The sequence below is a fragment of the Papilio machaon genome, chromosome 8 (assembly GCF_912999745.1).
Source record: "Papilio machaon chromosome 8, ilPapMach1.1, whole genome shotgun sequence".
Classification (NCBI taxonomy): Eukaryota; Metazoa; Arthropoda; class Insecta; order Lepidoptera; family Papilionidae; genus Papilio; species Papilio machaon.
The window spans coordinates 5,566,985-5,582,421 of NC_059993.1; the positions used below are offsets into that span (position 1 = coordinate 5,566,985).

The 15,437-nt window shown below is 31.9% G+C and overlaps 2 protein-coding genes across 2 annotated transcripts; both read right to left on the bottom strand.

The window, feature by feature from the left end:
* Positions 1–1,129: 1,129 nt before the first annotated feature.
* Positions 1,130–3,761, bottom strand: LOC106717438 (methionyl-tRNA formyltransferase, mitochondrial; the record flags this gene model as incomplete). Its single annotated transcript, XM_014511302.2, has 5 exons — positions 3,680–3,761; positions 3,398–3,569; positions 2,667–2,800; positions 2,371–2,538; positions 1,130–1,446 (listed from the first exon to the last, which is right to left on the bottom strand). Coding segments are annotated over exons 1-5 (801 nt in total), but the record flags the coding sequence as incomplete, so codon positions are not given.
* Positions 3,762–4,823: 1,062 nt separating this feature from the next.
* LOC106717427 (opsin, ultraviolet-sensitive) lies at positions 4,824–15,154 on the bottom strand. Its single transcript, XM_014511294.2, has 3 exons — positions 14,527–15,154; positions 6,538–6,668; positions 4,824–6,397 (listed from the first exon to the last, which is right to left on the bottom strand). Exons 1-3 carry the CDS (start codon positions 15,096–15,098, stop codon positions 5,382–5,384), a joined length of 1,719 nt encoding a protein of 572 aa, XP_014366780.2. The 5' UTR covers positions 15,099–15,154; the 3' UTR covers positions 4,824–5,381.
* Between the last annotated feature and the right edge of the window lie 283 nt (positions 15,155–15,437).

Sequence of the window (15,437 nt, forward strand, 5' to 3'; positions counted from 1 at the left end):
ACACTAGATATTCTAATAAAAAAAGAATACTATCAGTTTCAAACTGTATGTTGTAGTATAGACGGCAAGGAGAAGCAAAAACTATGTACCACCATATTAAACTACGAGGAAGAATTTGAAAAAAAAAATATCTAGACTTTTTTCGTCACCGACACCGTTTTGTCTGTATATTTTATTTTTTGTTTTATTTATTTTGTCTTAACGAGAGAATATTGACACATATCACCTACATTTTAGTTCCACCAAAATTAAACTATAAATCCTATCTATTCCGTAAAATATTTATTTTTATAATTTCTCGCTTAGGAGATTACTCTCACTCTTTTATTTATTTTAATGTTAAGATTCATAATTATTGATCTGTTTTCATTGTTTTAATTTATAAATAATATCCGTCACAAAATCATAACGAACCACAATACTTGTTAATTATATTTACCTCCCACCAATAATTTAGCTAATTTAAGCTTAAAGTTTCAATTGAAATAAGACATAGAATCAATGCTATTAGTTTCTTAAAATCGAATTCTGTTAGCAATGTCTTTATTTTTTTAAACAATCAAACAATTTTACAAAAAAAAAAAAACAGTTTCAAAAATAACACTGTTTAAAAATTTATTCTATGTTACTGTTTTAGTTTTATTACTCTGTGTCACAACAAACAAGTGCGAATCTGTAGTAGAATTTTACAGTTACATATTAACAAAAGACAATTATAAATGCTCAAAGTGAATAGCTTGTAGTGTATACAGTTTAATAAATAAATATTGATAGAATATGATGAAAAGTTTACGTACGTGTCTTGTGTGTTTAAATAAAAACATATTTACAATCTAAACTTTTCGTTTTATTTATTTGAATAAATATCCTATTGATAAGTATTTTGTTATATCTCAGAATCGCTAAATGAAGCATTAATCACCGAGATTGGCTAGTTTAAGTACAATATCATGAGTGTTTTATGTACGATTATATGCACAACTTGGTAACTCTCCATAAGTACAAAAAAAAAAATGAGAACAGATGTAATAATAAAAAGATAAACTTGTAAATATAAAAATCACATATATTTATCACAAAATTGCTAACAAACCACTAAATTTTGTTTTTCAAATGCAACATTTTTAATATAGCCATTATAAAAATCTAATGCAGTGATTTCTTTTTTTCCTACTATTCTAATAGATTTAAAATTTATATATCTGTTATCCTTACATAGTATCCTTAATGACTTAGTCCTTTCACAATACTGGATAGTACCAGGAGGACTATTTGGTTCAATTTCATTACCATTGTCTAGAAATGCATTGAATAGTTTCATCTCTTTGTCTCTGAACTTTGTTTTGAGAGAATACAGACCATATATAGCTCTATATAAATTGTACACTTGAATAGCGCTCATTTCCGACCATTTAACTTCACTTATACTTTTATTAATTTTCTTTGCTGAAAGAAATGAATTACATTCATATTAAAATAATATTCTATAGTTCTTCATAAAATTTACAAATTATAACTTCAAAACATTAACAGCTATATATATATATAAAAGAAAGTCGTGTTAGTAAAGCCGCGTTCACATTTGCCTGACGTGTTGTGTCGTGATGCGTCAGAAAGGTATCGGTCTCATACAATTAATATGGTTGCGTGCACACTTCTCTGACGCAGTGTGTCGTGATGGCTTGTGTCGTGTCGCGTCAGTAGCGATCCCGGTCCGCGTCAGTTGGGTGAGGTGCGGGGGACGGCGCAGCGACACGACACAGCGGGTCGGACTAGTGTGCACGCGCACGTGTCGTGTTGTGACGCGTCAGAAGGTATGGACGACGAGCTGATCGAGTACGTACGACAATATAAAGCGATTTATGATACAAAATGTAAACAATATAAGGATCAATCTATTAAAACTAAACTATCTTTTTGTATTTACTGGATGTATCCAATATCTTCTTCTCTTTTTTTGTTTTATAAGAAGTGTTGCCAGTGCCAATAACTGCATATCTTCTTCATAATCTGAATCCGAATCGGATGATTCATGAAAAAACATTGCGAATGTGTAAACTCTCCGAGAGCTATAACGGAACTGATTAAAAATGCGTCATAACGCGTCACATAGATGTGAACAGTAGCCATCACGACAGAAAGCATCACGACACGACACGTCAGGCAAATGTGAATGCGGCTTTACACTATTTATAACTCAAGAACGGCTGAATCGATTTGACTGAAAATTGGTGGGCAGGTAGCTTAGAACCAGGAAACGGACATAAGATAATTTTTACCCCGTTTTATTTTTTTTATTCCGCGCGGACGGAGTCGCGGGTAAAAGCTAGTTAATAATAGTGTGAAAATTAAATAGTAATAAAACTGTACCATATGTTACTCCTTCATTGCTTTGAGGCTGGGCATTCTGTAAGCTATAAGGCAAATGTCTTAAGCAATCAACAAGCATGTCAGCACCAATTGTAGACAATTCCTCTGTCAACTCAGGCAATTTAATATCATTTGAAACTGTTACTTTCAGTTGACTTATTATTTCACCTGAAATAAATAAAGAACAGTATCTTTATTGCTTATGTACTTAATTTTTTTAAACTTATTGTAGTCACATTTATTATAGTATTTAAATACTCCTAATCTATGTTTTCATAAAGAAATACTGAACTTACCAACATCAAAAATATTTGGTTTGATTTTCATAAGTGTGACACCAGTAAATTGGTCACCATGTAGAAGAGTATAAATAATAGGTGCGGCTCCTCTCCAGCGAGGCAGAAGACTTGGATGAACATTGACCATTCCCCTGGAGCAGTGGAAGAGTAATGAGTATGTTACAGACACACAAAATATTCCTTAGTAGTGGTGTCGCGGAAACCATACCCCCTACACATACATCATTCTAAAATTATAAATGCAAATATTTAGATGGATGGACGGTTGGATGGATGGACGGTTGGATGGATGTTTGTTTGAAAGTATCTCCAGAAGGATCTTGATGAAATTTGGCATAAATGTAGAACATAGTCTGAAGGAACATGTGGGCTACTCATTGAGTTTCTTTTTTGATTCAGTATGGATGGAGCGGCGGGCGAATTTTTATAAATGTTAAGGGATAGGGGAAGCACGGTGTAGAACCAGGACACAGGGCAGGGCCCTTAAGTATTGGAAAACCAGTGCAGCAAGGTCTTCAGGTAGTGTCATTAATATGATCTACTGTGACATGGATACTATTTTGCTTACAAGTAAAATTTGTAGATGGCCAGTATGTTTAAAATTGTACTCATGTATGGTATGCGCGAGAAACATTTAACTACCTTATTTTAAATTATTGCTTATGACTATAGATACAAGGATAAAAGGTGAACTAATGTACTAAAATTAAATAAATCAAAATTCTTACAGAGGGAATTTTTTGAGCAGATCATCTTTGATCAGGTGTCCAAATGCCACAATCAACCCAATATCGTATTCTCCAACATGAAGATGTTGTAAAGGCCATTGTAGAGTGTTTATACTTTCCGTGTGAGCGTATTTTTCTATGGCAGATTTATTTATAGAGGTATTTGCTGTTACTAGGGAAAGACGTTCAATTTTACTTTCATCTTTCCTAAAAGATATTGAAACATTTGTGAAAAGGAAATTGTAAAATATTGATCTGAAATACATATTTTTAAAAACTTACCGAAACTCATTTACACGTTTGAGGCTACTAAGTGCAATATTGTCGGACCCGAAAAATAGGACATTATACGGCTTCCTATTACTGAAATACCTGATATTTCGAATATTTTCTCTTATAATAAATTTAAATAAAAGATGTGATAGGTTATGAACTTTACAAGTCATATTTGTTTATGACATTGACATATCTGGTGTTTTGATTTTAACTGTCAAATTCAAATAAATGACGTCTTTTAACGTTCCATTATGTGACTAGAAATCCTACATACCCATAACAATATCTACCTTAACTAAACAGGTTATCAGTCATAACTTCCCGAACAGGAAGGTACACCTGTATTCTAACCACCATTAAGTAGGATCTGGGTTGTTTCCTGTTGTAATCTGCGCCTGAGATTTAGTGAAGTAGATTAACGAACAATACCCGAAGAATTGTTAATCTTATGAATGAAAGGGCCAGCACACTGCTCGTACAATAGAACGGACAGCCGACCGGATCAAGTTTGTGGAAGGTTTTTGGATGAAGAAGTGAAGGTAAGGTAAGATTTGATGTTAATTTTATCTAGAGTGCCACTTGTTGGCTTATTATGTATCTTTTTGATTGAAATTCGCCACTTACTAAATGCAAGTTAACTAAATCTTACTATGAACTATTGCAATAAAACAATAATGAATAAATAGTCACATTTATTTTTAGGTGAAAAATAAAACATCTATTTTGTAAGTACATATACAATTATTAATAATTTTCGTTTAAAGAAGCTAACACGTTCTAAAGATAACATTATCGTATTATTAAGGAATGCGTATCATGCATATTACAATTACACTTATACCTCATATTTTTCCTCCAATTTCAACATTTTTATACCATTGATTTTAATACTGCGCCTATTATATAGGTTCTGAGGACATAGTAAAAACAAGTTATTGAGAACAGAAGTAAAAATATTGATACATTAAATTACGTAATAACACTATCGAATCAATGAACATGAGACGTTTTGACTTATAAACAGTAATCACATAAGAATTTCCTGTTATGAAGTGTACATTGATGAGGGAAAATTTAATGCTCTAATATTTGAAAGCTTTTAATGTTTACCTAAGTATTTTATATTTACTCGTTTCTAAAGCTGGTTGGTAAAACTAACACGAATAGCAAAGTAAGCCTTTCTAACTTTATTCAGAATCTTGTATTACGTACTTTATATAAGGATCCCAGAGCAGAATCTGTGTTATGGGTTATAATATAATAATATTATAAATCAGCTTCTTATGTAATAATACGTAACCATAATTTGTTATTGACGTCTAATTTTCTGGTTTATTGTAGATGTTTCTGGATCCAAAAAAATCCTATGGAGAAAATAAGGAAGTTGTTTACATCGCCTCACTATCAATGACTTCTTGCGGTCTTTACGTTATTTTCGGCCTTAAGATTTCAGTGGAAAATTTTCAGTACACCCTAGTTTCTTTCTTCAACGCCTATAATTTTAAAAACTAATGTGATACTATCATCTATCGTGACTAGGTTTCACCCGTGACAATAGGACATACCTAAACATTTATTTACATAGTAATAGGAATAGGAAGTGCCTTCAAACTGCAATAAATATCACTACAGTCTAGAAAATATACTCTTAACGATTTTTGTGTTCGGTACGTTCAAAATTGTCAAAAATTCTGCAAATCCAACATTTTTATTGCCCTGATTTTTGTGACGACCTTCTTTGGAAGCTTCTCTTTTTGGAAAATTGAGGTTTGGAATACCACGAGGGCGGTGTGACGGCGTTATCGTCAAAACTCTTCAAGCTTGCACTTCTTTGCGAGCCGTCGCGTTCGGAGACTTGCGACGATATCGTTTCTAGATTATAACTAGTGTTTCTTTTTAAACCGGTTCGAAAAGGAATGTCTTTCATTTCAAGTATTTCAACATCTGTATCACTCAAGTCTTTGCTTGGCCTGTGCATTCTGCTGGAATCTGTGTAATATCCGGTAGTTCTCAACGTACCGCTCATACGCTTGGATTTATCCCTATATATTATTTTCTGTAACTCTTTACGAAATTTAGGATGCGTTATGATATAAATAAAAGGGTTAATACAAGCTGCAGTCTTGCAAAAGAGCGCCGGTATCATCGAAGCTGTAGGGGTTATTAGGTTCTTTTTACCAAATATTCCCAATAGTGCAACAATAGCGTAAGGTGTCCACGATATAAAAAACAAAGCTATTACAACGACGACTAAGAACGCTAATTTTATTTCCGCTTTTCGTTTTGTTTGTTCTTTTACGTGTCTCGATGATAATCTTTGATCTTGATTTTTGGAAGGCATATTCCTTTTGCAAACAACCACTTGTAGGATACTTGTGTAGCAGAAAAAAATCGTGCAAAATGGTACAAGCCAAGCCGCGCAAAAAAATGTGAAGATGAAATAGCGTGGGCCTAAGTCTTCTGTGAGGTAGTCGAAGCTGCAACTCGTTAGATACCCCTCTGGCACGTAATGTCCGTAGCCAATATCTAAAGCCGGTACAGCGGAAAATATAGCAGCGTAGATCCATGCTCCGACGGCCAGCAGGCGAGCCCTAACAGCGGTAAGGGCTGTGAGGGGCTCTAGGGGACGAACAACGGCCCAGTATCGGTCCAGTGCTATCGCTGTTAGAGTCGCAATCGATGTTGTTCCAGTCAATCCACCCAAGAAACCATATATGACACAACCTGTAACATTAACAAATTATAATAAGAAACATAGATAATGCCAATTCCACCTACCCTATTTGTTTTTAATAATATAATTTAAGAAACGCGTGTGAAAAAAAAGATAATAAAAACAGTTATTATACTTTTGGGATACTTACCAGTTTTTCCTAATGCCGGGCCGAGGTTAAACGAGTTGAAAATAAATATAGGAGTTTTAGCGAGCATTATGAAGTCACTGAGAGCCAGGTTCGCGACGAGGATGTTCCCCGGCGTCCGCAGAGTGCGACATCTGAAATATATAAATAACAAGCCTCTTTTAATATTTCCTTTTACCCACGATCAAAGAAGTGTTGATATACGTGAACCGAGTATTAATTTTTCCGATAAATAGCGTTGTTATTTTGCTTTTATTGTTGTTTACTAACAAACAAAACTTACAAAGTTTTAAGAAAAAAAAAACACGTATAATAGAATACTTTTTTTCGAAATGGGAAGTATTATTTTTTTGTACAAAATCAATGTTTTACTTGACTTTTCTAAAATAAGCTTACAGACTCTGTGGATTTAATTAACAAGGAATATAAATTTACGATGAAAGGATCCCTACCCAACCATATTTAAACGATTACTTAATCTGAAGAAAGTATCAATGCTGATAAGCATAGCTCTTAATTTTATCAGTGAACTTTGATTTAAAAAAGGACATTTGGAAGTCGTTAGTAATATTATTTAATCTCCTATTGGTTAAATTTTGTAATTATTTTAATTTTATAGATTTTAGATTTATGGGATTGGATGGTGCGACCTGTAATGAATAAGCGATGATTGATATAATTTATCTTTGAGTGCGAATTTCGTTTTAAAAGACGTGTATTTGTTAACGAATTCTGGACAGGTGAAGTAGCAAAGAGAGAAAATTTAAAATGCGATAAGAACGTGAAGTAAATATCTCACAGGATTCAACGTGCGACTGAGACACTACAAGATATTGCGCAGTTGAAGTCTTTTGAAGTAGCTAGGAACATATTGACATAAGAAAAGGTTGTACACTTTGTTGAGTCATATTTAAACATGTAATAATGTTATTTTCAGTGCCGTGTATCTTCGAAAACAGGCGATTTTAGTCGGTAGGCAATTTACGCAATACATTGTCATAGTTGTTCGTTCATTGCGCGCGTCCCCGCCGTTTTATTTTTTTTATCACCATCACCACTAGCTCGCAACCTGTTTATCAAGAACGTCATGATCGCACATAGAAGAACTGCTGCAGATTTTTTTTTCAGCAACTACGCAAAAATCGTACATTCTTTATATATTATTTAAAGTCATATATACTCGTTTATCGTATAGGTTTTGAAATATAATGGTAATCTAATTAAGACAATTGCAATGCTACTTTGCAAGGCAGGAGATTGGAACAGTCGGAGAATTTAATACTTCCTAAAAAGACATAGATAGTATGGATTTTGGGGCTTCAATGTGTAAAAGTAAACTAAGGTAGCAAAGGAATTATTTGCATGCCTAGGTAAAGAAAATTTGTGAATAAGTATTTTTAAAGGAGACCCTCATTAGACTTACATTTCATTAGATACGAAACGAGGGTTGTAACGGGGGTACCGACTGACTAGTGAAACTTACACAAAAGACATTTAGATGATAATGAGACAACCTTTACATTTCGTAAACTTTTCGTCGACTTATTTGATTTACATCATGTTAATGTTAATTGAGCATATTAATATAAAGAATATTATTTGAGTAAATGGAAAATAAATTTGGTTTTCATATGCAAATAAGAAGTGAATTTTATCTTGTTTTATTGTACTTATTACGATTGGTTTGCGGTAATTTGTAAAGCGTGTATGTATTATTTATTAACAGCGGAATTGTATTGGCTTGATTACTGTAGGGACACATTCTTGTTTTTTCAAAGAGAACGTGAGGGCATCGAATCCAACGATACCAGACATATTATGTATGAATAAAAAAAAATTGCAGTTGAATGTCAAAAGTGAAAGACAGGCGCAAACACTGACAGTAATGATGATCATGAATAAAATGCACATTGAAATTAAAAAAAAAAGATTATTTATTGTTTGTGTAGAGTTATTTTATTATTACGATTAAATTTACTTAAGTTTTGAAACAAATAATTATTAAAAGATTATCCAAGGTTAATCTTATTGTACGGAAAAAGAAATTTAATAGGATTAAAGGATAAACATTTTACATGAAATTTTTGAATTTCTTCACGTAGTGGTGCTGTCAAAGCAAAAAGAACGCGAGGAATAATAATATGTTTTTGGATAGGTGTAAAACCTAAATATGCCAATGTTACCACGCGCGTTAAAATAAGACAACATCAGCGCTATAAATTCACGCATTAACCGAAACTTGGCGTAGCTTATACCTCGCGAAAAGAAAGTTATTTTATTACACGGCAATAAATTGCGACATGAACACTCGTAGGGAGTACCCGAGCGCTTGTGCATATTAACTTAAGTAATTATATTTTCTAAGACAAGCTAATTGGATAATCAAGATTAACAGCCCCTGAGAAATTTCCTATAACCCTTTAGCTTAGTTTTTACATCAACATCTTTGATATTGTGCTGGAAATTCAGGTACACAATTGATAATTATCTCAATTGTACTTGTGTAATCTATTCAGCTAAGTACTCAGATTATTGATAAATGAATATGGAAAAAACTAATTTACTATTCATTTGCATCATAAAGCAGTTGTTTATTTTTTATTAATAGATAATAGAAGTTGAATTAATAATTTAATTTATTAAGCCACTAGCTGTCGCCCGCGACTCCGTCCGCGCGTATTTAAAAAGAAACTTAATAAATAGCCTATGTGTTCTTCCAGACTACATCTGTGTCAAATTTCATCAAAATCCGTTTAGCCGTTCCGGAGTTACCTTCAAACAAACATCCATCCATCCATCTTAACTTTCGCATTTATACTCTTAGTAAGATTACTTTGAACCCTATACCCGTTAGTTTTTTTTATGAAGTTATAAAACTAGTAAATGTACATTCCTTACAATCCCATTTTATTCAGTCACTTTACGAAAAAGTAAACAATAGTTTAGCTTATACTTAAACACCACAATAAACGCATATCAAAATGACAGGATTCGCTTTAAGTTATCAACTTAGAAAAGAACGAAATGACCGTCTCATGTTAGTTATATTTTTATTTCTTCTTTATATTGTAGAGTATTAAATTATTTCATTTTAAAGATAATATAAAATGAAATTGGAACAGTTAACTAACTAACATTGACCCTGATCTCAAACAATTACCCACTTAATAAGTTTCGGAACATAGACGACCTTCATTCATTCATCCGTACGCAGGGCCCAAAAAATATTATTACATCGTTTCCATTTTTATTTATCAAAAGCTTCGAATATGTGCATATGGTCTATTTATTCAATTAAGTATTATTATTTGGTATCAATCACAATGTAGCCGCTTGTATAAGTACAAAGTAACAATTCTAATATGTATTTGTTGCTAAATATTATCCCTTTACGGTCTTTAATCCAGTTTCATTTCTATAAAATGACTCAATGAGATATTGAGTAAGTCTACCTAGTTGAACAATTTTTTTTTATTGTTTTATAAAATAAACAATGATATTCTATGAATAAAGTCTCCGTGTAACGCATATATTTTCTACTAGTAATAACTAACTAAAAAATAACTAACTAGACACTTGAGTTAGTTATGTATTTTTTATTTGTAATTATAAGCAAGTATCAATAATCGGTATAGTTAGAAAACAAACGTTTTTATCGGTTTTCATTCATCTTACGCGCGTAATGATATGTGAAACAGTCAATATTTCACTTTTATTGGAGTTGGCTCCTGTTAGGCGACGAGGATATCAACCAAAGTGTCAACAACACTACTCTATGAATTATGTAGCCAATTTATTTATCTAATATCAAGTCGTCTATGTTCTATCCGTAGAATATATTACTTTGTACCTGGGCCAATGAAAATTGATTTTCGAAATAATATATAATAAATAACTCTTCCTTTCTGTTCACTTGTTAAACAAGGTATTCGACACAATTATTTTTCTTTGTATTCATTGCCTCCTTAAATTATTACTAATCTATTCCTAGGGTTAATAAACTTAGAATGTCTATCTGTAATATCGAAAAAAAATCTTATTTGCTGTTCGTGATATATAATGCTTTACGAACTTTACGAATGAAAATCTTCTTAAAAATTGTGTTTGTCTGTTTGTAAGCCGCGTTTGTTCCGGGGACTATCAATGGGACATAGCTGACGTGTGCGGGCACATAGTCGCTTTTCTAATTTTGCACTGACGAGGTCGCGGACGACCGCTAGTACCTAATACTACTATTTCAGAAATAGGAAGTTATTATCACTGGAATGATTTTATTGAATGCATATTGGAATGAAATAATTATCTCTCTTACCAAGATATATTACGGTATTTTTGATGTTCACAATTTGATATTATTCAACATGTTCTAAACCTAACCTTATCTATACAGTTCGTTTTTTGTTGTTATTTATTACAATTATCCGAACTAAGGTAACATTATTAGTAATAACCGATAAATGTGATTAATTTCTTCCTTTTACCTCGATTTTTGATTATTATTATTATTATTTATTTTGTCTTCGCCTGACTGATTATATTATTGTTATTTTCAATTAATCAAACTTACCGTAACAAATATATAAATAACTACTATTGCCAAAAACTTTGCCAATCACTTACGTTTATGAGTCGCTCAAGGAAATAAGGTGTAATTCTTGATTATTTCATCAAAATACAATGCACCGTTATTAAGATGGCCAACTATAAAAGATAATCCTTACGTAAACTTAAAAATGTTGCGAAAAAATATATTATGCTTTAGTGAATAAAAAAAATTATATTTATTTCTTATTATGCGGACAAAATTATGATTTCTCAAGGAATAAAAGATTTGCGGCAGAAAGGGTGGTCAAACCTACGTAACTTTAAATTAATTTTACTGATAAGGTCGACAACGGAATACGGGCATCTCAATATGAAGGGGATCCAATGTGAATATGATATGAATTGCGAATGAATTGAAAGAAAACTCTGTATATATTTATTTTACTGTTGAAATTTCATACAGTGTATAATAAACGTAGACAACCAAATAAATATGAGAATTTTTAACTTTGTTTTCATTAGTTCAGGTAATTTTTAACCGACTTCAAAAGAAGGAGGTTATCAATTCGACTGTATCTTTTTATTACACTTTTATTAATGCAAAAAAGGATTTAATATTATATTTTCTTCTAATTAATAAATAATGATTGCTGTTTTGCACGTGCCGACAAGAGCAAAAAGGTTATTATTATTATCTTTACATCTTCAAGGTCTTATTATTTATACATAAAACAATCGTTTTATTGTAAAAAATAATAAAAGTTAACACGAACGTTTCATTCTAAAATACAGTTATCGAATGAAGGCCAACAATGTTGTATAAACTTATTGTATTAAGCCTTTCCCTCCAGTATTCTTTGCTTTTTTTTTCTTCACAACTACAACAAGTTATTAAATTTCATGTCTCATTATACGACCCGCCGAGACACTCAAATCCTACCCAATTTAGGGTTGACTAGGCCATAATCAACGACACTGGCCCGGTGCGGATTGATTGAAGAACGTCAGAAAAATGTATATATGAATTTTAGAAAACACATTGGTTTTAGATTACAGTCCGGTCCGATGAAGCGCTTAACAATGCCCCACCGCTTGGTGTAATTTTATTTGAAGAGACCTAAAAATGATTTACTTAGCTAAAGTCTCACTAAAAATTAAAAATGTAAAGTAATTAAATAACATGAATACTAAATAAATTAATTCACTATATTTACAGATTGAATGCGGAAAATTCATTGAACATAGTTATATCAATTTATATGCATAGTGATAACAGTTAGTTTGCATGTTAATTTCCAACGACACTTGTATATCTGTTCACTGCGTGCTAACGTAAATATTTGCTCTCGACTGTCTCGAATAAATTCGCAAAAAAAAGTAAATTTATAAACACTGACGTACCAATGGGCTATCAATAGCTTTCATTCTCACTAAAGTCAGTGTAAAAACGTAGTTGTCGCTTAAATTGGGTTAAATAGAACAACGTATAAATAAGTCATCCATCGCTCGTTAAATCCGTCTCATTTCAAAGCCATCGTAACGACTGTTCTGAAATATTTGTGTATGACTGCAGCGGTAATGGACAACTTTATAGTTGTGGTCAACAGATGTGGACCTGACTGATGATCTGACTATGTTGCAGTCGGCAAATAGCGAAATATAGAGCTAATGTAAAAATACTTTACAGCTAAGCAAAAATAGTAACAGTACCTAAATCATTATGTAAAATGTCAGAACTGTTTTAAAAATATACATCATGTTATATGTTTGTATCTCTAAAAACTCCATGCTTGAAAGCGGTTTAGACTAACAGCACTAGTTGCTTTGGAATAACGTCATATGTTAAACATAAGTGACTATATATGACTATGTTGAACCTTTTTACGTTTCAATAAAGAAATTTTGAATTTTATATTTTTCCATAAACCTATTTACAAAACATTTAGCTATGCTTTAAAAATGTCTTGGCTACTATTAGTATTTCAGTACTATAATATAGTACTTTAATAAATTCTAATTTATATCCTTTATATAATATAAAAATAGTATTACCTTATTAAAAAAGATGAACGGATAATGTTGCTCGAGGTTCACTAATGGTCTTTTATTTTTAAAAAGCTTCGTAAAGCCAACGAGGCTGTACTTAATAAATTAAGATTATGATAAACATAAAGCTTAGTATCTTTAAAAATTATAATAAACAAAAAAAAAATTAAAATATTATTTTGTGAAGTCGTTAAAAGGTAGTGACCATGAAATAAAAACAATTAACAGGAATTTATAAAGGTTAAGTGAATTTAAAAAAGTGGTGGCGAATATATTATAATTATTTGTACGAGAGCAGGATCATCATTTAAAATATTTTTAAGAGTTTTCATTTTCGTTTACTTAGAACAATTATACCTATGGCAAATAAACCGAATTGTTTTCGACGAATTACTGATTTAGATTCAGATGGGGTCTATTGAAAATTTTAATAACTAGGGACATACATAGGTCATAAATATAGTTCTAAATAAAATCGTTTAATAAAGGGAATTTCACAGTAAAGACTTATATTAGGTTTTCTTTTTTTTTTTTTTATAAAAATACGTGTCTTTTAATTCGACACATATTAAGAAAGAAAGAAAGAAACTCGTTTAATACCACACAAATACAAGTGAAAAAAAATCGCACCCCATATTTATGAAAATAATTTAGAGAAATGTGGTAAAAGGGGCCAACTCAGCGTATGCAGAGACGGCCTAAAGCAGTCCCTGCGCTGGTTTTCAGTTGGCTCCTTTATTTAAGTGTCTTTCTTATTCTAAATATGTTGCTAATTCTTAGATACGGTTATAAATTTTTTAATTATAAATTCAACACGATATCGGACTATTTACTAATGCTCAAAAATTATTTTATTATTGTGGGTTTTCACTGTCAAAACACTTGTGTGAAAATATGTCGTCCTTTCCGTCGCTTTGATAAAATTGTGCTAATAATATCTTTTAATAATAATGGAATTTCACGGTTATATTGCATGGTGAACTCACCACTATTTTTATAAGGTTAAGATGCTGCGTTGTTAACCCACAAACATAAATGCATCTGTTTTGTTATGTACTCCAGTCGTTGTACACGCACATTGTGATCTTCTATAATGAGTAAAATTAGTGAGCAGGTACTTACATTGAAATAAATGTCCTTGAGATATTTTTATTTGCGTAAACACATTCAGTTTACCGGCCCACTGTCACCCAGGAAATAATATTGACATTTGTGTTGCAATATAAAGACCATGGTTCATTATATTAAGATACCGTTTAAAATATTTTTTTTATTCGTAAACATAGTCTTTAACAGACCAATATTGTAATATAAGGCCACCTAAACAATAATTTTATGTATATCTTTGTAAGTAATAGTTTGTATGGGCTGTGTATATTATATTCGAAAATTAAAACTGACCTGCAATACATATAAAGGACCATAATGTTTCCAAAACAGCCGGTAACCAGTATGGCGATGTAGATACTGGCCAGGGTGTAGTGAATAACAGGCGGAGGAGGAGAGAATCGCAGCCAATGCGGGTTTATCATGAGCAGATAATCATCACTGAACCATCCGTATTCCTCCCATAATTGTACAGGCCACTTCTCCTTGAACCTCGCTATAAGTGCTAAACTTATCGCATCTGTATCTATCATTGATATGTTTGACAAATTAGCATATGTTATAGACTCATACAAACTTCTTTTCCTTATATTGCTAAAGTTTTCGTCCACAATTAATCTCTTAATTCTTCTTCTCTTCTTCCATTGTTTCAATTTGTTCGAGCACCGCCATAAGAAATCACTTTGGCACTTAAATGGACTTAAAATCACTGATTCATTGTATTCACGTAAATCAAACATGGTATTATTATGTTCGTAATTATAGTTTAAATCCTTGCTGTCATTTAACCGATTTATATTATTTATGTTACCACATCGCACCATAATTGGTATAACTATTATGACGAGTTTTAATACAAGTGACATTTTTGCCGCGAACAATATTCAATGCGAGAGAGAGGAAAGCTTGAGCACAACCGTTCGCGGCGCTTTCCAAAACAAAATGTTACAAATATTGGCTCAGACTCACTTTGCCGTCTGGATGCGGCGAAAATATGATTTTTATATGTACTACGTTGTCTAGGATTATAAATATACAGATTTCACATTTTACAAAGTTTTAAAATTGTCGCAGATCGTATAGTCATTTCATTATGATATGTTGGCTATTCATTTTATTGTACTAGCTGTTTATTGCTTGTGATAGTGACTGACTGCGAAAATAATTAATTTTCGCAGTCGCAGTATTTTATTCGCATAAACAAT

Bases quoted from the DNA above. Each gene is read 5' to 3' on its own strand.
- LOC106717427 (XM_014511294.2), bottom strand. From the start codon at position 15,098: ATGTCACTTGTATTAAAACTCGTCATAATAGTTATACCAATTATGGTG. The intron at 6,669-14,526 runs GTCAGTTTTAAT...TATATATTTCAG, and splicing joins GTCCTTTATATGTATTGCAG to ATGTCGCACTCTGCGGACGC. The intron at 6,398-6,537 runs GTAAGTATCCCA...TTAATGTTACAG, and splicing joins CCCGGCATTAGGAAAAACTG to GTTGTGTCATATATGGTTTC.